Source organism: Protopterus annectens, chromosome 8.part0 (assembly GCF_019279795.1).
Source record: "Protopterus annectens isolate FY-2018-M chromosome 8.part0, PAN1.0, whole genome shotgun sequence".
Taxonomy (NCBI): Eukaryota; Metazoa; Chordata; order Ceratodontiformes; family Protopteridae; genus Protopterus; species Protopterus annectens.
This window is the reverse complement of record NC_056741.1, coordinates 667,388,486-667,415,715: the sequence shown is the minus strand read 5'-3', so window position 1 is coordinate 667,415,715 and position 27,230 is coordinate 667,388,486. Positions and strand designations below refer to the sequence as shown.

The 27,230-nt window shown below is 37.9% G+C and overlaps 1 protein-coding gene across 1 annotated transcript in view; it reads left to right on the top strand.

The window, feature by feature from the left end:
* The first annotated feature begins 6,248 nt into the window (after positions 1-6,248).
* The window catches only part of LOC122808042 (immunoglobulin alpha-2 heavy chain-like), a 44,127-nt gene continuing 23,145 nt past the window's right edge, over positions 6,249-27,230 (top strand). The window contains exons 1-2 of the mRNA XM_044079029.1: positions 6,249-6,368; positions 6,559-6,870. Of these exons, the coding sequence (XP_043934964.1) occupies positions 6,293-6,368; positions 6,559-6,870 (388 nt within the window). The 5' untranslated portion in view covers positions 6,249-6,292. The remainder of the gene's footprint in view (positions 6,369-6,558; positions 6,871-27,230) is intronic.

Genomic DNA, 27,230 nt, shown 5'->3' with positions numbered 1-27,230 from the left:
ACAAACACAGTTACACATGCGTATTGGGTTTATCTCTGCTTCAACAGCATACTATTGCCTCAGTCATTATGACACCGACACTTCACTCCAGTTAACTTGTAATTGGTATATAGCATGTTATACAGTGGACAGATGTCGCACTTTGTTCATGTATGGAGTACCGCTGCAACCAGCCCTGGCACTCCCGTATCCATAATGGCATATTTGAGTTTCTACGCATTACAGCCATTATCTACATGATATCGCAGCCATGACACACCTTTACACATTGCCCTCTCCAGAGCGTTATGGGTCCTACACACATTTTGTACCACCTCGTGTATTATTTGCACATACGTGCCTTTCCTGGTGTTATGGATTACGGCCATTTGCGGGTTACAAGTGTAGGTGGTCACAACATGAACTTCATTCCATCTGTGTGTCATGTTGACATAGAAGTTCAACGATATTATGCCCACTGTTATAACCCTGCCTTTGGTGTGAATAGCATTGCTCTGCTCACTCATGGGCAGCTTTATCTGACATATGCTGCAAGCACTGTATAATACCTTAGTTGCTCTAGATTCCAAATACAAAGTAAAAAACCTGTACGCTATGCCAAAGTCCCGGTAAGCTTCAAAGCACAAACAACTCCAAATGAAAAGCAACAGGACACTGCTGTGTTGATAAAATGTAGATAAAATTTAATCCAACATAGACAGATAAAAAAAGTCCTGGTTAATGAGAACATATGGAGGGGAATCATCAATTGATAATAATGCATGCGTGCAAATGGGTCCCAAACTGATGTTCACATATGGCAGTAACATAAATGACATTAATAGGATTGTACAAAACAACTGGAATATTTTAACCAGTGACATTGGATTAAGGAACATTGTTGACAATAGTCCCAGATTCCGATATAGGAGAAATAGGAATCTTAAAGATCTATTGTGCAAGGAAAAGATGAGTGGTCAAGGTGGATCTCTGAAGTTTACTGCAGGGACATTTCCCTGTGGGATATGCAAGGCCTGTAGTCATATTAATAAAGAAACCACATTTATACATCCAGTAACTAGGAAGATGTTTCATTTAAAAGGGAGGGCCACATGTAGGACCATGAACATAGTGTACTTAGCTGAATGTGTTGAATGTCCTTGTTTTTATGTTGGAATGACCAACAATATGTTTAAGGTCAGAATCTTGCAGCATTTGAGTAGCATCAGGAACAGTGACCCAAGTAATGCCTTATATAGGCATATCAGTGGTAATCCTACACATAGCTTTAAATTTAGGGCCATTGTTAACATCAAACCAAACAATAGGGGGGGTGATGTAAAACATCAGACAGCTTTGGCTGAATCAAGGTGGATCATAGAGTTTATGGCACATAGGATACCAGGATTAAATGATGTCATTCCAGTTAAACCCACCCTCCAAAATAGGCGGGTTTTTCACTAGATGCTATTGGTTGTTTCATCTTTTAAAAATGTTGTTTGAAGAATGTATCTTTGTCTGATGAAGGGTGTAACCCGAAAGCGCTTACCTGGTGTTTTATCTGTCTATGTTGGATTAAATTTTATCTACATTTTATCAACACAGCAGTGTCCTGTTGCTTTTCATTTGGAGTTGCTCTAGATTCCCTTCACATCCCTTGTGTATGCTTTCTCCTTTCGGCGTTCATTCTATATATATATATATATATATATATATATATATATATATATATATATGTATATATATAGATAGATATATATATATATATATATATATATATATATATATATATATATATATATAAAATAGTTTTTCATTTCATGTATTTCTTTGATTTATGTGTGTGGATTTATATCTATACACACATCTATATATCTACACATACATCTGAACAAAACAACATACTTTTCTTATGCTGGGAACTGCTTACACATGCACAGGCACACTTGCATATCCTTATTGTGAATTACATATGTTTACTGCCACTTCTTTGTGCTTAGGTGTGCCTTATTCATTATGACAGTTCCACATTGATGGAATCTGGTTAACATCCCCATGCGAAACACACGTTCACCTTTACGTGTTTAAATGTTGGCTTTACAGCACAGAGACATTCATTACACAAGAAAGTGATATGTGCTATAGTCGTACTTGAACCGGGAATGGATTTACGTTAGGTGGATACTCTAACCACTACACTATTGGTGTTCGGCTTCATTTATATGTATACCCATGGTTCATAGCTACATTAACATATGCCTCACCGCTTCACTTACAAAGCAGGCATCCATTCTCCTGCTGGGAAAACTGCGGTACTACACATACAACATTCCCTATTCCCTACTGCTCTGGACCCATGCTGCCTGTTTACTCACTCCAAGGATATTCAGAACTCCAAAGCATATAGTCCTGGCACATATGCATGTTTGTTTGTCAGGGTGTTCATGTGGTGATTCGGGTTTAGGCTTGTCCGACTGGTGAACAGATCTTCCCCGACCCTGTTCTAATGTCAGACTTAGAACATGGATGACGTTGGCCCTGATGTTAATATTCTACCTGTGTTTACAGACATAGGGCTTTGGACACCTCTAACCAGATTATTATGTTGGCACTACATAATATGGTGTGGGGGGTGTTTCCATTCACATCTGACTATTTCATTCACATACATGATGAATAATATTCTGAGTATCACTTATAACTTCACTACAGTTATACAATAGTACTGTGTACAACTGTAACAATTGGCTCATGTACATATGTGTACAGACCTCTGTAATAGAGACAGGGACAAGGCGATGGCAATTCAGAGTCTATCACGGACACTTCTACAATATTAATATGATTAACTTGAAACGTGTTGACAGATTCAGAGCATATGTATTAATACTTGTTTTATGCGGTTAAATGCGTCTGTTACTCTTAATTGTCATTAGCCATTCAAGTGTCATTCAACACCTTTCCTCCAGAGGTCACTGATTTTGTGGGTGATGCAGAGGCTAGGTAGTTATTCTGCGAATGCTCTGACAGTTGGTAGGGTTGCCACCTTTTCATATGTCCAGGATGGAATATATGCTGGACACACCAGATTGTTTAGGCCAACACATACCCACGGTCAGTACGGGGTTTAGAACATTCATTATTTACCTAGATGACAGCCTATTCCTATAGCACTATAGTTGCTGCTTCTGTTTCTTGTACGATTTACGTACTTTACATCCAGAAATAACTGATTTAGGCAACTGTTACATGACGCACGGTACATAGTTATTTCCTACAATCACAGGACATTTGCCATTATATCATTCTTGGACAGGACACACCTACCCAAACAGTGACTGTCCCTCACACAGTGGGTCGGGAGGTACCCTGCTTATGTCAGCACCTTAATCACCCTATTTCCAAGTGCCACTATGAGACTGTGTACAATATATTCCCTCGATAATTCTTGTGGGGAGACGTGCATCACAGCCAGGTGTTTGATCCTGGGTAGTAGGTTCTGCATGACCATCTGGAGGCTGTACAGTTTCGAACAACACTACTGCACATACAACTTCTGTCCAGATGTCTACAGGACTGGACATTGTGTCATCATACCAAGTCTGTTGTTTACATAGGATACGTATCCCATGAGGGATATCCAAAAATTGAACAAGGAAATAACCATCCATTCTTTTGGATTTACGAAAATGTGTTAGGGTCTTACATGCAAGGGATACATAGTTTGCAATCCTGACACTGCCTAGGGTGACATTGCCTACTACATATGAGTAGTGGTCAGTATGTGTAGCTATGGCTGAGCCAAGCTAGTAGCCCGAGTATGGCTGGATTTGGTGGATGTTCATGAATGGGGGTGGGTTGGGTGCTCTAGAGGGGATGATGGGTATTCAATTATGTATCCAGATGTGTTACATTTGGATGGGCCAGTTCCATCCATTGCATTCTGTGGGTATGTGCCGGTGACCTTCCTGTACATGTGTACCGCACATTTTAATATTCACATGTTTGTGTGATTGTGTTCTACAATATGGCTTGTCAGGTTATATTGTGGATGTGTATGCTTGTTCTATGTATTTCTTTCTGATTCACATGCTACTCACTCATACACCTCCAGTTCACCTATTGTGCATCCAACACAGTCTTGCCTTTGTGGATTTTAACATTACCCATCACCCCACACACATATCCCAGACAATCCATCCATCCCTTCTTTGGTTGATGGCCCATGGCACGGTCAAAGGAATGCATTTGCATACATGACAGGTACCTGTATGGGTGTGTGGACTACCCTGGCATGTTTCACCTTCCACATGCTGTACATCCCACACATAGATACATGCCAGTACTTATCTTTCATGACATAGTGGGTACACCCGGGTAATACCCGTTCAGCCTTTACACATCCTGACAAAAACAGCTTGGACCACATATGGGTGGATTTCTGCCCGACTTCTCTGACCATTGGTAGGGTTGCCACCTTTTCCTATTGCCAACGTTTGATATTTTCCGGAAACAAACTGGATTCTACAGGACAACACATACCCATGGTCAGTACTACAGATACTACTTTTGTTTTATGCCTACATATTGGCTTATTGTTGTGGCAGTTTATATGGTCCGTCTGTTTCGTATACTTGCTTAGTCTATTTCTTGTGACGTGGTATGTTACATATGGATATTACTATTGTACATGACTATTACATGTGATGTGGGACATAGTTATGTCATACGGTCGCAGGACATGTTACACTTCCAATGGTGTCAGTATGGACACAACTGCCTAGCTGTGTACTATTCCTCACAATGTGGGACAGGTGGTCACCCTGACCATTGCGCTAGATGTAGCTATTGTTGGCATGCTAACATGTAACATTTCACTTCCACTTGGTATAACTATGTACACTGCATTAGACTACGGTCACACACTGTTTTAATTGCTATTTGTTCGAGGAATGGAGACTCGATATTCGCTGACGTGCATTTGTGTTTGCTTCTTGTGTTCGCAAGACCTGTCCTGCTTTCTTTCCATACATTTCAGTATCCACGGACAGCTACAGGTGTGATTACTATTGCAGGCAGAATGTAATATTCAGCATTTTAGGTTGCATGTTGACAGCCAACATTTCCACGCCCCCCTGCTGCACTTCGACACGCCCCATGCACTCACGCTCGTTTCCTATGCACGTGGCTGTGGCAGCAGAACGCCTTCATTAATATGCTTACGGTGCTACTACTCCATCTACACACCACCCTGTTGGTGCAGGCCTAACACCGGCCTTGCGCTGAGCTTCATGAATGCCGGGGCACATTTAAAAAAGCTGCACATTTGCTTGATAAAATTATGAAACTGGAATTTATATACTAGTCACAAAGGTCTAGATTTTTTACTTAAAATGTGAAAATGAGCACATTCTACATGGGGCAGATTTTTAATAATAGAAAAGTGACATAAAAGTCCCTGATGAAGAGCTGTAACAGCTGTCAGAGTCACTCTGCAAGAAAATAGAAAGTCTGCATCAATGTCTCATTTATTTATTTTTTATCAGTCTAAGTAATCTGATTAAAGTTTGTTGAGACATAGTGAAATAATTCCGGTGCTCTGTTTAGATCTTGGGGCCTTGAGAACTGAAAGGGTCAGTGATTTAAAGTCTTATTAAGATAAGCATGGCATAAAAAATGTTCACATTCTTGGGTGCAACAAGTATGTTCACAGTCTTATTATGATGTGTGCCATAAAAGTACCGTGGATAACATTGGTGCAGTGAAATGAAACTGTATTTCTATCCTCTTCCATCATATTGAGCAATATTTCATGAGATTCAATTATATTCTAAACCAATATAGCAGAAGTCATTTATTAGAAATGGTGCAACATGAACCACAAGATAAGAACCAATCTCAAATTTTAAAGAAAATATGTTTTGTGTCATGTGTTAATACTCTACACATCATTACATCAGTATTACGCTCCCAGGCTTGCAGTCTATTGCTTTTATTTGTGATAGGTTATGCAGTGATGTAATATTAGACTAACTAATTCAAATTAACCACAATTAATTAAAATTAATGCTAACCACAACTTTAGTTTGGTTGTAATTTTTATGTTAGACTATCTGCTTACAAGTAATAAACTGTTAACTTTGTTATAAGTGATCAGATAAACAAATAAGAATGAACAGGAAATATGAAATATTTGCTAAGAAAACCTCATAGCTTTAACTGAAAGCCACATTTTGACACAAAACAACCTTAATACCCATGACCTCTTATGCTGTGCAAGTGAGCACTGAAGGACTTTATAACGTACAGTTCCATGTGCCTGCTGTATGAGATGCATTCATTGTTCATCATGCTTGGCGCCATATTGCTGTTATTTGTTTGCTTCACAGGTAAATGAAATTATCCTCATTTGGCTTAAAGGTTCCAGCCAGATTCCTAATGAGAAATATTAACTGATTATGAAACACATTCACTTTTATAATTTGCTGGCTTGCTAGATAAGAGTGTATAACTATTTATTAAAATAAGAGTATCACAGGAAGGATATTAACACTTATAATTTTCTTTTTGTTCTTTTAGTTTTGATGGCCCAGCCAGTACAACTGCCCCACTTTGTAAAAGTTAACATTGGGCAATCTGTCACACTCAGCTGCATCACCGAGAGGGGCTCTGCTTATTGTTATGACATGATGTGGTATGTACAATATCCGATGGCTTCTTTTCAGCAGATAATATCTGACAGAAAATATTCTACTCCAAGTGAACGTTTAGAACGAAACTGCTCATTGACAATCCGTAATGTAAAAGCAAATTCTACTGGAATGTATTTTTGTTCAGGATGCAGCATTGCATTGAATGTCTTTGGTAATGGGACATGGCTTTCCGTTACAGGTAAGAAAAAACAAAGTGTGATATTCACTAATAAAAAAAACATGTCATATGTGCAAATCAGGAGTTCCACTGCAGAAGATTAGGCTGCCGTAATAAAAAATATTTTGGTGATTTATGATAATTTAGAACTCCAATATGCTTTTGTATTCATATATAGATCTCCAAAATACTCCACATTCTAACACACATGCATACAACATGGTCAAAAATTGTAAAAGCATATTTCTGTGAATTTAATGTTTAATGATATATAAAACTCCTCTTCACCTCGATGTAGCGACCTGTACACCCTACACCCTTGATACTTAAATTAATCCCCTTCCAATATATAATGTAAAATAAAAAAAATAAATAAAGATGTTATAAAAATGGGCCATGTTAAGAGATTGTGCGAGTGCAAAATGATAAAAAGAAAGCAAATGGCAAAAAAAAAAATAAATAAAAATATATGGAGCTTTTCTTCCCTGGCCTCCGCTGAAAATGGGCAAGTGTCCAGATGGACTTTCCCAATCAACAAATGTAAAATAAAATAAAATAAATCACTTGGGAAAAAGTTAGATATGTATTTTTTACAGAAAAAATCAAACATTTTATTTTCCCCTTTTTTACTGAACTCAGAGAAAAGTTAACTATCAAACAAATACATGACTCAAATCTGTATAATTCAAGCACTTTTTAGAGAGGAAAAATAGCCCTCTTTTGTATATACACACACACACACACACACACACACACACACACACACAGACGCGCACACACACACACACACACACACACACACACACACACACACACACACACACACACACACACACACACACACACACACACACACACACGCACACACACCACACACACACACACACACACACACACACACACACACACACACACACACACACACACACACACACACCACACACAGACACACACACACACACACACACCGCACACACACACACACGCACACACACGCACACACACGCACACACACACACACACACATACACACACATACACACACACACACACACACACACACACACACACACACACACACACACACACACACACACATGATTGCATAAAGCTGTATATAGAACTGTTTTCCTGAAGGTTTATCTATGTAACACATCTGAAGACATAAAAAGCTGCATATGTGCTTCATTACAAAGATCTGCATGGTGTGAAATGTAAACAGTACATGCATAAAGAAAAAAACATGCAATACAAGCTTTTCATGATTAATTCCAAATTAAAAAAAAATGTACCTTTCAGAAAAATATTTTTTGCCATTGCAACTAGAAGATTCAGCACATACATTTTGTAGAAAGGATGGTGTGCAGATACAGGGATATAATCTAAGTGAATGGGTTACAATACAAAGAGAGAAATATAAACACAGTTTAGATGATATTTTTTTCCTGAGTTGATCCTGCCATTTCATTTAAAACATATGATAATGTATGATAATATGACATACTACATGAACTTAGTTAATAATAATTTTCATTCCCATTTATTTAAGGTAAGGGCCCTTTTAAGCTGCTTATTTCATTACAGAGAAAGGCAATGATGAACATATATTACATCTTATTGTAACTTCATCAATTCAGTGTCAGTTTATCAACAGTAAATTCATTGTGGTTTCCTTCTTGTAAAAATGCAGTTTTGTTTTAAATTAAACAATGTGCTTATCTAATCTAAATACAGACAACTATATGAGTTTCCTACACATTGTAATGATGGAACAATTATCGAGCAAACTAATAATTCTACAAGCATAATCTTATGCTTGCTATTTAGAAGCCATTACAAATAGTATTGTCAAGCTATCAGATTGATTTGCTATATACACTCACAGTTTACAATTCAGGACCAGAAACAGTACAGGTACTTATCCTATTAATAGTTGTGGGGCTGAATTTCTGATTATGTGAATCAATATTAAATGCCAATGTATAAATTAATTCCATGACACACCATAAAACAACAGTGGCTTTAAGATAGCTCTATGATGCAGAGGTATGAGGACCTCACTGTATTACAGTTTGTTCAGAGCTAAAGACACATGAAATGTCAGCCTGTGAAAATGGGACTGAGCACAGATATTGGATATCCCGTGTGTGTGTGGGGGGGGGGGGGCAGAAGCCTCTGCTGTATCACTGCCACATGGAGGTCGATGGGTAGTGCTGTTGCAGCAACAGGGGAACAGTGGTGAAAACTCAGGCAACATATGCGATGTAACTGAGTTCTTGGTATGAGAAAACATGCAGAGTTGAGCCCAGTGATGCATGATTTTTGGCACTCACACAAATTGTCAGGGGGCTGGAGATTAGAGCAGCAAAACTGATCGTGCACAATGGTTTACTTAATCCCAGTTCACACGCTCTTTCCTTCCAGTGACATACGATGGAGTACCTGAAAAATCCAAATTTTCCCTGTATGTATAGGGTCCCTTAGAATTCTGTGGGGTATAAAATGATCATTCAAGATAGTAAGAATGTAATGTTTTAATGTGAGCTGGAAGAGCTGGATGGCCAAAGCTGAGGAGGATAAAAGATGTATAAAATAAAGGAACAATTTTTTTAATATTTGTTTTAGTTCCATATAATATTTAAAAAAATATTAAAAAATCAGTTGCAGAGTTTAAATGGGACATGCTGTTTTTCTCACAGTTACACCTTGTATACAAGCACATTATAATATGCTTTCTTTTCCATCATATTTTCTTGTGCAACTGAAACAAATACAGTGAGTTCAACTAATGTTCTTAATACCGGAACAATGTTTGTACAACTGCAGCTTGCAGGCAATAGTTCATGTTTCTATACCTGCTTCTACCTGTGTAGTTTCCTCATGCTTTTCAATACCAATAGTTATTCTGGTAAAATAAATGTGAAATAATAAACCACATTACTCTGTAAACAGAATTGTGCGGCATTAAGGTATGTTTCACAATGGTGAACTGTGGAGTTACTGGATGGGCTACATAGCAAATCCATCCTTTGCATCAAAAGTAAGATTTAAGGAAGCTCAAATCTGCTAAGATCCATGCTGTACAAATCTAAAAAAATAAAGAATAAATTATGAATAAATACTTTCCCCTGATGGCACACTGTAAATTTTCCTTATGTTTTGCGACTGACTTTTCTGAACAGAAAACACATCTCATCAGCGTTATACAATTATATATAATGATACACAATTGATTTTATGTATATATTTTCATCACATTGCTGGCAGCTGGTGACATTACAGTGTATTCTTAACTTTCCACCTCTCTTCATGAGTGACATTAATGTAGCACTTTTTCTACTGTCAAATCACCTGTGCTGGAATTATAAAAATCTGATCATTTTATTTTGAAAACTTTACTGTCCTCTGTGTTTGTTCAATAAAACAGAAAATGCAAATACTGATTTTTTTGTGCAAAAATAAGTATTTGACTTTTCTCATAGGGATGGCAACCTTTGAGGTGACAGCATTAGATAGGAGGGTGTGGGAGCATAGCAGCCCACTTAAGACATATTGAAAGCTTTCCAGTTTACAGCATATACATTTATAGAAATACCCACTTGTAGTCTTTTGATTACAAATGTATTCATTTGCACCAGAATGCTTGATATTTATTGGCAGATCCAATTTCTATATTGCATACCTCAGGCATTATATTAAAACAAAAATACCCTTATCATGAGTAGGCTTTTTTATCATATTCTAGATTTCAGGTGCTGTGCTTAAAATAAATGGTCATCTAGGGTAAGCCTACTGTTTTTGTATTTCAGACTACAGGTGACATACTTAAACTTGCTGATGTCTAGCCTAGACCTGAAACAATGCCACAGCTGCATAAGTGGATCATTCAGCTATACTTTATGAAGTGGGGTATTACACACTGAAAGCTCATCTTTCCTGAGCCTTTCTTGCAGTTTTAACTGAATGGTTTGTCTGTATAACCTTTTGACCCTTTGCTTGGATGTTCTTTGGAATATTTGGCAGGCACCTTAATGTTTATAGACATCCTAAAGAGTTTTAACCCTGTGTTTTTAAAGTATAGCCAAACAATCCACCTAAGGTGTACTGATGAGTCATAACAAGTCTGAAACATGGCATGTCTATAGCTAATGTGGTTTAGCTTTGTTGACCTAAATGGACATATAAAAACTTAACAAATAAAAGTAAAATATGGGCATTCAGAAGCCAAGAAGGAAGGAGGGAGGGAAGGGTGCAGTCAATATAAGCACCAAGAAGCATGCAAAGATTACAACCTTTGAATGAGAAAAAACTGTACTATCATTGATATGACAATGGTTTGCTGCAGGCCTTATTGTTATGGGGTACTAGAAGCCTCAGCACCATGTGGTTCTTTTCATAGAAACAGGTAGTTTTTGCCAAAACACAGAGCATTGTCAGGTTTTACAGTATAATACTATGTAAGGCTGATATGCATTCAGAAGTCAGAAGAATGTGCCATTTATGAACTAGGCATTTACACTTCTTTCGATCAGTTCTAGAACAGTCTCTGAGCTGCTTCAAGGCTGTTTCGGCCACTCATGGTAAGGCAAACTAAATTTATTAGGTGTAGTACAACATAGCAGAGCAATACACATGCTAATGTCAAAAACATTTTAAACATACTGACTGGTGGCCATTGCTTTAATTAATCATGTCATAATAACATATTATTTTATTATTTTTATTTTACATTTGTTAACCGGGATGGTCCGACTGGATACATGTCCTTTTTCAGCGGAGGCCCGGGGAGAAAAGCTCCAACAGAGTTACATTGATAATTAGGTACAGTAAATGAGCTGAAAGAACTTAACAAAAACATAGGCTATTTACATACAAGTACAAGACTGCCATTACTATTTCTGAGATTACTACAAATGTAACATTAATAACATATTAGCAATGACGGTAGGCAGTATAATGACATAGAGTTAGACAGGATACATATTTCTTTATCACAGTATACAAAGTACTTATCATCTTAGCTAGTTGTTTATGTTTTAGTTAATGGCACAGAGCTAGTCTGGGTTTGAGCAAGGACATAGCCAGTGTGACTTGAAGTGGAGTTTTAGACTATTTTTGAATTGACTTAGAGAAGTTGCAAGCGTGATGTTATTTGGGAGAGAGTTCCATATTTTACCAGTGGTGTTGGCAAATAGCGTCACCACCTAGGTTGAGAGATTTAGTTGTTTGGACAAGGAGTCTGTTTGCTGAGTGAAGGCAGCTTAGATTGGAGTAGGGAGTCATTAAGATTTTTAGTGCTGGGGTATTCTCAGGTTGTTTAAGGATTTTGAAGGCCTCTATGAGTTGGGACTGGTGAAGAAGGTGTGGGAATTCTATCCATCCAAGCTTTTTCAGGTTAGTACAGTGGTGTGTTCTGTAGGGTAGGCCTGTAACGAACCTGGCAATGTGATTATAGCAGGATGAGAGCTTGGCCAGATCAGATTTGTTAAGGTGAGTGAGGACAGGAGAGGCATATAGTAGGGTAGAGAGAAGGTGTGAACGGGCTGTGGCCACCCTGGCATTCGGGATAAGGAAGGCTTTAATTCTATATAGGGTCCCAAGTTTCTTGTTGACTGACTTAATGGCTTGGTTGATATGTATATCAAATCTGAGTTTATTGTCAATGTTTACTCCTAATAGCTTTGTATAGGTGTCTGGGGAGATGATGGTCCCATTATTGGATTTTATAGTGAAGTTTTCAGTTGGAGATCTATTGGTTGGGTAGAAGAGAAGTAACTTGGTTTTGTTTGGATTTAAGATCAGGAGATGGTTGGCAAGCCAGTTTTTGACTTTGGGGAAGCTATGTTGTGTGGTAGTTAGTAGATTTGCAAGAGAGGCATTGGAACATATTATAGTCGAGTCATCTGCATATTGAATGCAGGTGGCTTCAGGGATGACTGTTTGGATGTCGTTTATGAAGACTGAAAAGAGGAGAGGTCCTAATATGGAACCTTGAGGAACTCCTATGGTATTTGGTAGTAGGCAGGAGAGCTTGTTTTGCCACATTACTGCTTGTTGTCTCCCAGTGAGGTAAGCTTGAAACCAGTCAAGGGCTGGAGTATCTAGATACAGGGTTTTTAAAGTATATAGAAGTAACTGATGGTTTACCATATCGAAGGCTTTTGATAGGTCCAGGAAGAGAGCGGAGGATATTTTTTTATTATTCCGGTTAAGATTAATGTTTTCAGTAAAAGAGAGGAGGGCAGTGGTTGCACTATGATGGGGTCTGAATCCATGTTGAGAGTCTGTGAGTAGTTTATTTTGGGTTAGATACAGCATTAGTTGGTTGTGCATGCACTTTTCCATAATTTTGGCAAGTGGTGATAGTAAGGCTATAGGTCTATAGTTGGATAGTTCTGTGGATGAACCTCCTTTGTGGAGTGGAATAACATAGGATATTTTCCAAATTGAGGGGATTGAGGCCTCGGTTATGGTTCTGTTAATTAGGATTGAGATAGAGTAGGCTATGACATCTGCAGCAATTTGCAGGTATTCAGCCGGCAGAAGATCGGCTGAAAGGGTGGTTGGCTTCAGTTTTTTTCAAAAGGGATCTGATAAAGGATGTGGACACTGGCTGGAAGTTAAAAGAGAGTGGTGAGTCGGGTATAGTGTTTATAGAAGTGTGGGGAGGAGAAAGTTGGTTAGCTAATGACTGGATGGTTTCTGTGAAGAAAGTATTGAATGAATTGGCTATATCTTCTTGGCTCTTGTCAGATAATGTTCCTGGGGTCGGAGTAGTGGATTTGCCTGGTTGGAGAAGTTTATTTATGCCTGCCCAGTACTTTTGAGGGTTATTCTGATGTTTATGTTGCAGATTGTAGAAGTAATTTTTCTTATCTAGTATGATGGCTTGTTTAGTCTCATTTCTAAGTTGTTGGAATTTGATACGATCTAGGGGTAGTTTGGTAGTGCGCCATTTATCCCACGCTTTGTCTCTAATTGTTATTTTGGTTTTGGTGTCTGTTGTTAGCCAGGGTGCTAGTTGAGTTTTAATTCTTATTGAGTGTTTAGGGGCATGCGAGTCAAGTATAGTAAGGAATGAATTGTTAAATGATGACACTGCCTCATCAAGGGGAAGGAACTTTAGTTTTGCACAGTTACATGATTTGAGTTCAAGTTGAAATTTAGTTGGGTCAAAGTTTTTCTTGGATCTGATAGACCTATAAATAGGTAAGCTTGTACAATTATTTTTGTCTTTCATGATGTATGTGAGCAGGTGATCACTAAGATCATTAGGGAGAGTTCCAGACATATAGTTCTGGGGATGACTGTTGGTGAGTATCCAGTCTAGTATACTCTCTTTTTGGTTATTGTTACCTGTACATGTGGTAGATGATATTATCTGAGAGAATCCATGTAGGTTAACAGGGATGGGGTTGGACTGTGCTGTGCATTGGTTCCAGTCGATATTAACATCGCCCAGGACAATGGTTTCTTGAGGGTAGTTGTTGGCTATCCAATGTAGAATGACCTCTAGTGTTTCTACATTGTTCCCAGGGGGAATATAGGTGACAATTAGGTTATTGCCCTTATGATTATTTAGTAGAATTTTTAGAGCTAGTATTTCAGCGTTAGAGACCTGGGGTGGTTGTATAGGGTTAGTTATGATGTTAAGTGTGCTATTATATAAGACGGCTATTCCACCTCCTCTTTTCTTTACTCTATCTGCCCTAAGTATATTGTAACCAGGAGGCGGATCTCATTGTCTTTGGTTGATGGCCGGAGCCATGTTTCAGATAGACACATTATGTTGGGGAGGTATGTGGCTAGTACAGCATGCAGGCTATGTATCTTATTGTTTAGGCTTCTAATGTTTAAGTGGCATATTAGGAGGGAGTTGACCAGTCGGTGGGAGAGTGGTGGGCTGGTAGGATTTTGAGTTAAGGTTGGGCCTGGATTAGGATGGATGTCCCCATCTTTGGTTATGTTTTTTCTTAGATACGCTAGTAGTCTAATAACTTTGAATAGTAGTTTTAGTTCATATTTGGATTTTGGTGTTGATTGGAGTGGTTTTTTTAGAAGCAAGTGGTTGGAATTTATCATTTTTGGGGTAGTGTAGTAGTGGGCAAGTTCCACAGTCAGTGGAGGTAGGGGGGTCTTGGTTTTGCATTTTGGATAAGAGAAACCTATGAATGTGAGATTTTCATAGCTAGTAAGAAAGTATGGCAGAATTAAGAGTGGTAAGATAAGAGGAAGGAGTTTATAATTATTTATAGACATGTTATATGTCATCAATGGGTGGGGTCAATGTGCTTCAGAGGAATAGTAGTGGTTAAACAGTAAAGTGGTGGGGGAGGAAATTGGAGAGGAAGTTGTGTAGGTTGGAGAGGAAGTAGGGGTGTGGCCTAGTGGCTATAAATGTAGACACAGTGGGGCGGGTGGGATAAGGGGCAGGGAGCGAGGCGGAGCGGGGCTAACCCAGTCCCAGTTTTTGGTCCTATGAGTGGGGTAAATAGTCTGATAGTGTAAGTAAGCAGATTGGAGTGCAGGCTTGAAATTCAACATAAACATATACAGTTGTAAAATGTCTAATACAATTCAACATAAATAGGCATTTACAGTTGTAAAACACTTACTGGAGAGACACTGAGCCTTCATGGGGCCTGTAGCAGAGTGGATTGTAGTTTTACAAATGGTGCCTGCCACAGGTAATATTTATCAACTCTGGGATTGTCTTAAGGTAATAAACAGGGAAGGGGAGGGGAGAACAAGGGTGTGAGTAGGCAGTTCTTTGTACTGCTGCTAATGAGCCAAAGCAAGACAAGTATGTGTTAAGAACAATCACAATTGACCAAGGACTGCTCTGAAACTGTAAGTCTTGTCTTAATTTCTCAGGTGGAAAACCAGGATAACCTTGTATCAGTAGGCTACCATGGTATAGTTTAAATAAACAAACACACAGTATCGATCAGTTATGGATACTATTTGCTAACAGAAGGGAATAAGAGAAAGCGGAAGAAGTGTGTGTGTGTGTGGTGGTGGTGGCGGGGCTGCTTACAAGCCAAAGCAGAGTGCTCTCCAGGGGAAAATGAATATTGGCTCAAACAGTTAGACACATACTCAAAGTTAACTGTAGCTGTTTGCAGACAGTTCAGACCCGGACTGCACTTTTCTTATAGGAATGTTAAAGGTGGTACCGGAGTTTAATACTTAAGAGTGGTGTTAGGTTCAAAGTTAACTGTAGCTGTTTGCAGACAGTTCAGACCCGGACTGCACTTTTCTTATAGGAATGTTAAAGGTGGTACCGGAGTTGAATACTTAAGAGTGGTGTTAGGTTCAAAGTTAACTGTAGCTGTTTGCAGACAGTTCAGACCCAGACTGCACTTTTCTTATAGGAATGTTAAAGGTGGTACCGGAGTTGAATACTTAAGAGTGGTGTTAGGTTCAAAGTTAACTGTAGCTGTTTGCAGACAGTTCAGACCCGGACTGCACTTTTCTTATAGGAATGTTAAAGGTGGTACCGGAGTTGAATACTTAAGAGTGGTGTTAGGTTGGAGAGACACTGAGCCTTCATGGGGCCTGTAGCAGAGTGGATTGTAGTTTTTTTATTCTATTATTTTATTTTATTTATTCATGAACAAAATCACTCTTTAAAGTCCTCCAGAACACTTGGAGCTACCAAGACACTCTTCTGCCATGTTCATCTTACCATCTTCCTGAATTTACATACCATTTCCCTGAGGTGTTTTGTATCTCCCTTATGTAGATCGGTACTTTCTGCTACTTTTATCCTGTATCATCAGTAACTGCTTTGTTGATTTGACAGCAATTAATAATTTATGGTTTTATCATTTTCATTTTTAGCTGATTTCAGAATTGCATAATGTTAACAAATGCACTTATTTTGTTATTTCTAATTTACTGAGACTTGATATGATCATGTACTTAATATGAATTAGCGTATAAATAAACAATAACCAAAGGCTACTGGAAAATATTTATTATATATGCACTCTCTCTAGCACCTTGCTATTTAAAGGACAAACATTTATATAAATAATCTGTTTTTATTCTGAAATTCAATACATTTCTGCCTTTTGGATTGAATTCTGATTTAAATTGGAAGTATCTGATTTAGATTGATTGTATTATTGACTGGTTATTGTTTTAAGGATTTTGTATTATATAAGATGCAGTTGTCTGTTTTATGTATAACTCCTTAAAGGTTATTTGCCAATGTGCTGGATAGAGTGCATTTATAATAAATATTTTCTGGTAGCCTTTGGTTGTTTTTCATTTATACAGTCCATTTTGTTTGGTGGTTGCTGTATTAGTGGTATACACTGTGTGATACTTTGCACAGACTGTAAGTTATATTTTAATGTACATTTAGACTGAAACGGAAACTGGCCAATATTAATTAGTGTACTCCTCCGGTAAACAAATATAAATAAATAAATATGTGCATGTCTCCGATTTGTATTGTATAAATGTGATTTTGCTTTAATTCATTTAGAATTCCATGTGAGAACATGTCATTTTTGTTCTATATAAACGAATGATTTTTTTTATGTATTCACCAATTTTCCCTCCCATGTGCAATCTCAGTAGAAACCTGCAGTTCTTGCTATTTAGGGCTTTCTGTGTACGCACATATACTTCCATGTACACCTGCAATGCTTCATGAGTGTAGTGCATTATGCTTCTGTCATAATGGGGCCCTTGTCTCCTCTGTTAGACTCTGCCCTCCACTGGCCCCTTGAGATGGGTGAATCAGTTTCAGCGCATCACTCCCTCCTTCTCAGTCTGCTGACTATTCAGACCTACTCACTTAGGGTGCAGCCTATGGTAAATCCTCTTTGACATAGGTGCTGGCATTGCACTCAGAGCATTGTTTTCACCACCGTCCTCTGAAAATGGTCATGAGATAAAAATGTTAAATTGCTCATTCAAGAAGCATCTGTGTCTAATAATCCTTAAGTATTATCAGAGACAAAAAGAAAATAATTCTTAAAAAAATGTTTTTGAGGCTACACCATTATTTTGGCAATTTGCTAAATGAATTCTAACTAAAAGCTGATAAAATATTTTCACTCAACAACAATTACTGCCTCTCTATCTCTCTTGCTCTTTCCTTCTCTTTCTCTTTCTCGTAACATCAAGTCACACATTTGGAAGCATTCTTGTAATCTGTATCTGCGGTGGTACAGCGGTAGTGTTGTTACCTCACCGCAAGAGGTTCTCCTGTTTGATTCTTGACTGGAGTGCTTTCTGTGTGGAGTCTGCATGTCTTTCTCACGGTCGAGTGGCCTCTGAAAGACATGTGTGAATGGACATGCCTTCACTGAAGGTTGGGCTGGCAACTTGGTACTATAAAAATCAACTGCCAATCATTAGCAGACTGGAGTTCCACTGTGGCGACCCCTAACCGGGAAAAGACAAACAAGTTGTAGTCTGGTTATTCTCAGGATTTCAGATAGATAAAACTGCAGCTAAATTATTAAACAAGCACTGGCATGAATTAAAATGACAAGCCTTTTGTATACTGGAATAAAGTAGAAAGTGTAAAAATGAGTAGTAAGGCTTGGTATGCTTTAAGCTACTGCATGTCTTGAGGAAGTAAAAAGATTTAAAAAAACATAGACACTGGTCAAACAAAAATGCACAATGGTTAAGGTGTTTACCTTACAGACACATGGAGCAGGGTTTGAGTCTCACTTGGGGTAATTGACTAGGCTTAAAATGGCCCGTAAGGGTAGATAGCCTAGTACTAAACTATGAACCTATGAACAAGGGCTACAAAAGCAAGAAAACAGAGCAATGCAGTGGTGTTTTTTGTTTTGTTCTGCAAATGTTTGTGGTATCATGCACATGAACATAATATGCATCTTACACCAGTGTTTTCAGGTCCACATTATACGATCAGTCACATTCAGTTTCATTCACAGAGGCTGAGAACACTTTATTTTTCACATTACACTCTTTGTGGAGTTCATTATTTCTTTCTTAATGAAATGATAACATTTAAAAATAGTGATGTCATATGCATTAAGCTGATTAGCTATCTGTTATCATTTTATGTTTGCCTTTGTTACAGTTCTCTATTATCTTCCGATAAAGGTAAAAGAAAGCTATAACTCACATTATTTTATGCTACTTGTACACTTCAAGAATTATAGTACTTGTATAATTATCTTTGCATTTCTCATCTTCTAAGATTAGATTCATTTTATTTCACAATTGTCTCACATCAATATAATTTACATTTTTCTTTATAATCAATGTCAATCAAAGTGAAACAGACACAGAAAAACAATACAACTGCAAAAATTATACTTGATTCATCAAGCCTGCTTAAAAGCTTTGCATTTGAGACCTGGTCCACTACACCTTATTTGCTACCTGCTTTATTTTTACATGTTTACACATTGTTATATAATCATCAAGGTTATTATTATTGACTTACTTGGCGTCATACATGTGGCATCTACTTCAAAAATATGTATTACCTGACACAACTTGTTCTATTTCATCATGGATTTACAAGTCAGAAATACATTTCTGTAGCTTAACAATGTGTCCATAGTTAGAATGACAGCATGTTAAGTTCCTGACTTAAATGTAGCAGCAAATTAGACATTATTAGAATATCCGCATCAGAAGAACAACATTAAATATTCAACGTCTTCCTTATTTGTAAAACATTACGTGTTTCTGCAGTGCAGGGATGAGCAGACTGGGTATCATGCCTTCACAGCTGCCATAAAGGAGGGCATATTGCAGTGGCACTTAGGTAGAAGCTTTGAAAAGAAAGCCTCAATCAAGGTTTTTTTTTTTACAGGACGGAGAAGCAGAGCAAATGAGCATTATGAGTTTGATAAAATATGCTAATTAATGGTTATTTCTGGAAGAAATGCCTTCAGTGCCCTAATTGCTAAAATGATTAATATTATGAATTGCCTTTTCCATTGACATGAATAGACTGCAACTATTTGAAATGCTGGGACCTGCTAGAGAGAGTCCTGAAATATAGAGAATTAATGGCCGTAAGAATGGACTTACATACATATATTAAGTCTGAGACACCATTTCTCAGAATATTCCCTTTTTTCTAAGGTATGGTGATCTCAAAATTGGTATATATAAGTTTGGGGATGCTTGCTCAACTGCAAAAAGCAGTTTAAAGTTGTTGCGCAATTTTCAACATTTGCTCTTCTCCTGTGTTTTTTTTTTTTTTTTTAGCTTGTCAACACTCGACTTTTCGAGGGCCAATATTTCAATAGGGAGCCAAGTAGACTCAAGCTCTTTATATACCACTGCTATATATATTCATGAAACACTTGGATATTTCTTTCAGTAGGCTATCAAGCACTAACTTTTACTTTTTTTAAGAATGAGTATTGCCTTTGTTGATGCGATAAATAGGTATACAGTTAGAAAATGTAACAGAACCTTCGTTTGAAATAGAATTAGATCAGTTTTGCTTTTTTATTGTTTTCTTACAATGTTGATTGGACTATGTTTATGGCTTGTATTCATGAGAACCAAAGATGCTGTTTACACAGAATGCAGGAATGTGTTCCAGAATGTCATTGTAATGTTCCCTATTCCTTTTCACTTATGTGTTATGGGGTCTGAAACACCCACCTAAGATGCAATCACGTTAGGTAGCACTTCATTTTAAGCTCTCTTCTAAAATAAGTTAACCTAGGAGTGAATAACCCAGCCCCCACCCTCTGCCACCAAGCTGTACTACAGTATCAGTAGTAGAAATAGACCATACATCATTCTGATATTCTCACTTTTAAAGAGGATAGGGATACCTGTTGAATGACTAATGCCCTTGGTTTGCTTTTATGCCATCAGTGCATTTCATACAGCTCCAGTTGCCTTTGTTCCCTTTTCCTCATGTTTTTGAGCTAGATTAATTATTTTTTTCTGCTCACTTTGTTAATATCCAAATCTGATTTACATTTTTTTATCTAAGAGCAATGGATATATATTTGAATTTTTATCACCAAAGCAATAAATTCTGTTTTACTGCATATAATTTACAGTCAGCTTTTCAATGCAGTCTTATCAATCAAATGCGATTTTTAGACATAAGAAAACTTACTTTGATCCAATTTGTAATTCCTTTAAAAACCTCTAGAAACAGGCATTCATTTATTTTCTTTAGTTTTACTAAATCATTTTATATTAATCATAATGTGTAGTTACTGCAATTTCAGGTATACAAGTGTATCATTATGAGAACGGAAACATATAATGAGAATCATTTACAGCCAAAATTGCTATCAAAAGCTTTCATACTTGTATCTTACATGGGAAAATTTTAAATGCTGTTTAAATCATTTCAAAGAATGATTCATAGCAATATCAATTCAATTTAAACTTGACCTTAACATTGGTTTCTGATATAATGGAAGGATAGCAACTAGGCTAGGATTAATGGACAAACACTTATGCAGTGATAAATGGAATGAAGCAGTAAGCAAAATATGACATAAAAGCACAAAGCCAATCAAATATTTATTGGATAGAAGGTGTATAGCAATGGCATAAAGAGGGCAGGGCTGCATAGTAAAACAGCTATCACATTATGGGAATGGCAGTGCTAGGCTAGCACAGTCAATGATCAATGATGCAAACAAGCATGAGTGATGTGGTATAAGTCATCAGTGATGCAGACAAGCAAGGCACATTTCACATGTGTACTGGTGCATAATGAAGTGCTGCATAGCAACCACTGCAGATAATGTAAAGAGGTAGCCCAGCAACATGACAACCCAGTTCATCAGTGAAATGGAGAAGGAGGATACAGAAAAGTAAGAAAGGAGACTATAACAAGAAGAGGAAACATACTAGGATAATCCTAATGTATGACAAGTGAGGTTGAAGGAAACAGACAGATATCAAGTGCAACAAAAAAGAAGGTTAGTGGTGAAGGTAAATAGGAATTTATTGTGAAGACAGAAGTAAAAAAAGAAAGTAGGAAGTGTATACAAACAGATCAGATGGGTAGTTTACACACAAAATGGGAGATTACTGTGGATTGATGCAGATTGACAGATGATGATGGGAAGGGCTGTACAACAAAAAGATATATGGAAATGGCACAATAGGGGGGGTGGACATGAATGGGGATAGAGTAAGATCATGGACACTTTAACTCATATCATGGGCAAGCTGTCCTCTGCTGGCCCAATAGCTGAGGTTTGCTGGCCACTTGTCTCACAAAATCATTCAAAAAGGCACTACATTCTAAGATGGGCATACAGATGTTTTCACACTTTAGATAATACCAGCCTCTGGAACAGATGCCTGGAAATTATAGTACTGTCTACCCTTTTCTCCTAAGAAGTGGCCACAGAAGAAAACAGTCATTCATTCAGGTCAACATCAGCAGAGTGACCTCCATTCCTCTGCTGAGAGGCAGTTCTGGTGGCCATTGTTGAAAAAAAATAGAGAAGGCTAAGAAAAGGAGAACACAATAAGATACCTCTAGTGTACTCATACAATGGCAGTTACACAATGGAGAGCTGCACATGGAATATGCACTGCACTGTTGGGAAAGTTTTTCCAGTCTACTGCAGCTCTTGAAATGCCATAAAAGAATGCATGTGCACCTGAGTAAACAGGTAAAAGAGGCTCTCAAAGAAGAAGGATGAAAATGCTTCCAAGTCCGTCTCTCACTTTTTTCCTAGCCCCTGCTTCCCAGTGCCAAAGTAGCACCACAGCAGGTCACTGTAGCACTGCTGGTGCTTTTCATCAGAAGAAGTGGTGCTGGTGGCATCAGTTACCATCCTGGAAAGCTCATGGCAGGCATCTGCCTTGAACAAGGTGCCTTAATACCGCCTCAGAATGTGCTCAGCAATGTCCCTATGGAAGAAGAACAAGAATATGAATACCTTGCTTTCCTTGTCACACCATGCAGGAATCTGCCTAAACAACACCTGAGGATATGATGACCATGACACCAGTTCATTTGAGGAGCAAACTGTTAGCCTTGTGCACAATGATGCACATTCAAATATCACATGGCATGCAATGGTGTGTTACAAACATTTGTAGAGCAGTGACATGGCACTACATAGACTGTGTACATGAGCATAATGTTTACACGTTTCCTTGGAGTCATGATGCAGTCCTGGGGATTCAAATATGCTCCTTCATACACAGCAGCATCATGTTGAAGAGCATGGTATAGAATACACAAGGCTGATGCCTTTGAAAAGCTTAATGTATCCCCTGTAGTTCAATGAAACATTCCTGTATCTAAGACAGCTAACACTCATTTAGCTTATATCCCCAAGCACATATTGCCCATCTTAGTGGACATAAAGCTAACATTCATATAGTTTTATGTCCAATATGATGATCAATATATGCTTCTACTTGATTACACTTGTGGGTGGCTAGCTCTCATATGATCTCCTTGTTCATCCATTGTTGGTGTTCTATCTGCTGACCTATAATGTGCTGGCATGTACATTTCTGAAAGTACCTTCTGAGACAGCACAGACAGCCACAACATGTAATGTCTGATGACAGTTAATAGTATGGCCAAAACCAGTGGGCTATGGCCTACCAAGTTTGCAGATGACTGCAAGCTGGGCACTGTCATCAATTCTCCTAGTGATGTGGAAATACACCAAAAGAGTATCACCCAGACAAATGACTGGTGCCAGAAACATGGCCTCAAAGTGAATGCCAAAAAATGCATCATCATCCCCTTTGGGGAGAGTGACACCCCCACAAATTATCACATTAGTAACAAGGTCCTAAGCATGCAATCAGTTGTGAGAGACTTGGGCACCCAAGTTGATTGCAAACTGACTTTTGACCACCATATTGCCTCCATTTTATGGAAAGCTTTCTACATGGCTCACCTCATTAGTAAGGGCGTCTCATCGAGGGCCAAGGAGGTCATAACATTCCTGTATTCTTTCCTTATAAGACCCATTATTGAGTACAATGCCCCTTTCAGCATGTACCTCACAAACCACATACAGCAGTTAGAGAGACCACAGAGGTTCCTCACCAGGAGAATCCACACAGATAGTCAAATAGACCTGTCCCTCTACTCAGTCTCATACAGACTCCTCAGAGGTGACCTCTGTCTGGCATGCAAAGCAATCTCAGATGTTGCCATGATGGGACTGCTGCATATCTACAAGTCAGGCTCCACTCGAGTAACCCACACGCACGACCTCAACCTGTTCTGTGACATCAACAGGACTTGCTGGCAGGACAGATTTGTCCCCTGAGACTGCTCCTTCTGTGTAATAGATTCCCTCTCCATGTCAAGCAGAGTACCTCATTAACCCATTTTAAGCACAACCTGGATAACTGGCTGGGGAACAGAAAATACATCCCTGGGATTCCACCTGTGTCAATGCTGGACAAGGGCCTTAGGTGCTGACTTGTTGGAGCATGAGCTAAATTCTTGTCTAGGCATGTAAGGACCTCTGGGCCCATAGCCTAGTAATTCCTAAGATCCTATGATCCTGTATGTTGTTCTGCAACAGCTCCTGTGATTCCTAGCAAATTTATAGCCCTGTACACCAAAATTACCAGTGTTCAGAATAGGTTTGAACAGTGGCAAAATGTACCTGTTTTATATGTTTCTGAATTTCTCCTTCATGTCTAATTTTGTCATTTGCATTATCTGTGAATCTCACATGTGCTATATTCCTCATTTTCCTATAATTATGTAGTAATTTGGTGGATGAAGTATCTTTGACTCACAACTGCCTGTACCCTGTGTACTGCCACTACCTGTTGACTGTGTACTGTATACATTGCGTTATATTTCTATGAATCCTGGCCCTAGTTTGGTGCTGCTACATGTGCTCAGGTAAAGGCTTAATCAGCTGTAAGCAATTGCAAGGAACAATATTATGATAGATCTGATGTGCAAAACACATTTCTTTATATAAAAAAATGAATCAGTTTCCAAATAATAATAATAAGAATAAACTAATGTATAAAATATCCAATGATGTGTATAAGCAGAGTTTACAAAATATAGAAAAATATTACGGCAGGTTGTAAATTTATGGAGATTGCAATGTGCAACAATTTGAAAAAAGCAGGAACCAAATCAAAAGCAGATAATCATAATGATTGCCATTGTATTCTAGTTTAAGGCTAACATTTAAAAAAGTACAATTAGAAGAAGTATTAATATGTTCACAGAATGGTAGGGCACTATTTAGAAATAGTATTCATAAACATTGTACACGTTAGAATCATATGAATCATATTTTGTCCATGGTCTGGAGAGAAGAGTGATTTGTAAAACCGGATTGCACTACTGTCTGATTATGCACTGTGAACGTCATGTTCCATGTGATCCTGGACTGAGTTCACTGATGTCTAATATAACATCTGTTTCCTTCTCTAGATCAAGTTTTGTTTTTTACCCCTTCCTGCAAGTTTCAATAGACTTCATGCAAATAAATAAACTGATGACCTTAAAAGATAATCTGATGTACATCTGCTGGCTTTGATCAGCTTAGCAGGAACACTTTCATTGTTTTACTTCTGTTTTACACAATTACTTCCTTAACGACAAATCATAAGTTTTAATGACATCGTATTGCAGATAAGGGTGAGGAGACATTTTGGGTGTGAAAGCCAGAGTGTGTACATGATCTCATCTGAGAACTCATTTATATGGCCTGTCAGAGGCAGAGAGTGTCTCTGAGAGCAAGACAATGAAGTACATTACTGCTGCCATTGTATTTATCTCACAGTTGAAGGTCATATGTACCCTGTTGCAAGGAGCATATTCCACTGGGACAGTGTAAATGTGAAAAGAGATAAATTTAGCCTTTGTTGTATTTTAGAAACAAAAAGAAGACACAACACATTTAGTGTTCTGTTATCAATCTATTGCTATAACTTATCATTACCCTTAATCATTAAATTCAGTTAATAACATACTGGCACAGTTTTACTTTTGTTCATGGGGCAGATATATAATATAGTAAATCATAAATATATTTTCATTTAATAACACAACACAAAATCTTCTACTTATTTTGACCTGAAAGGGAGGTTTTTAAACATTTGACATCATTACACACAACAAAAGAAAATAGAAGCCATCACGGAGCTGTGGCTTGGAACTCAAAAAATTAACATCTGCTATGTTGCCTTAGCACATAATGTCACATCCTAACTACAGTTTGCAACTGAATGTCCAGATTTGTTGTCCAAATATTTACTAGAAAACAACAAACTGTTCCAAAGATTTATCCACGTGTTGATAGTCTTCACAGACAAACATAGGTGCCCATTAGAATGTCCTAGTTTACATTATTCTCAGCTTTCATTTGATGTGCTTATGTGTTATCTAGTCAGTGTAATGGAATCCAGCCCAGCCCATACTGAGATTATATCTTTATTATGTTGATATTTCATCACAAGCAATAATAATATATATTTCAACTGACAAGGCAAAATTTCTATAATTTTAGTTAGAGTAAGGCCTAAACTCCATTTTGTTGCAAAGGCAATGTGCTGCAGTGCACATTTGGACTGAATCACTGAGAAATCCTTTAAGGTATAATGGCAGATATGAGTTTGTTTTTGTACTCCCTGATTTTTGGCTATATTAGTTAACATGACTGAATCACCTAGAGCCATATTTTACACCAAGTGGCTAGCCCTACCACAGCATGCAGTCTGTGATCCATGTTCTTCTATCTTGAGGATACTGTGCACCTCAGTAGATGCCCAAAGTGGATGGTCTGTACAACTCTTCCCCTTATAGAGCACCATGTAGAGTCTGTGCTGCTGCCCACAGCTCCATTCATTGATGCGTTTGAGATGGAAACACTCAGCATGTTTTTCAGACATGGGATAAACCCAATGGAGACACAGGGAGAACATGCAAACTCCAAACAGGCATTGGTCAGAGGTCAGGATCGAATCTTGTACCTTATGTATGGGAAATAAAGACCCTAACCATTAAACCATCTGGTCTATAATAATTCCCTGAAACTATTATCATGAACTATTTTGAGTTAATGAGAAGTGAATTACCAAATGCAATGTTTGATGCCACAATCTGCCATTATACTTGGCTTCATTTGAGAGAATATATGACTGGATATTAAGAGGCAGGGTGAGACCAATGTCTAGAATATATGTGAGTTAAGTTGTTATTACATCAGAAATAGAAATCATTTATATTTCACCAGACATAATAGTACTTCTGTTGCTGTAGATTAGGTAACCCTAGACATGCCGTACTGACAAATCAATGCTTGAGCACTGAATACTAATCTTAAGTATGGTTTGCAATTAGATATTCTATTATAATTTCTCTAAACCTTTGTTAAAACCTGTCATAGGACCTGACATATGACCTTATACTGAGAGAGCAAACA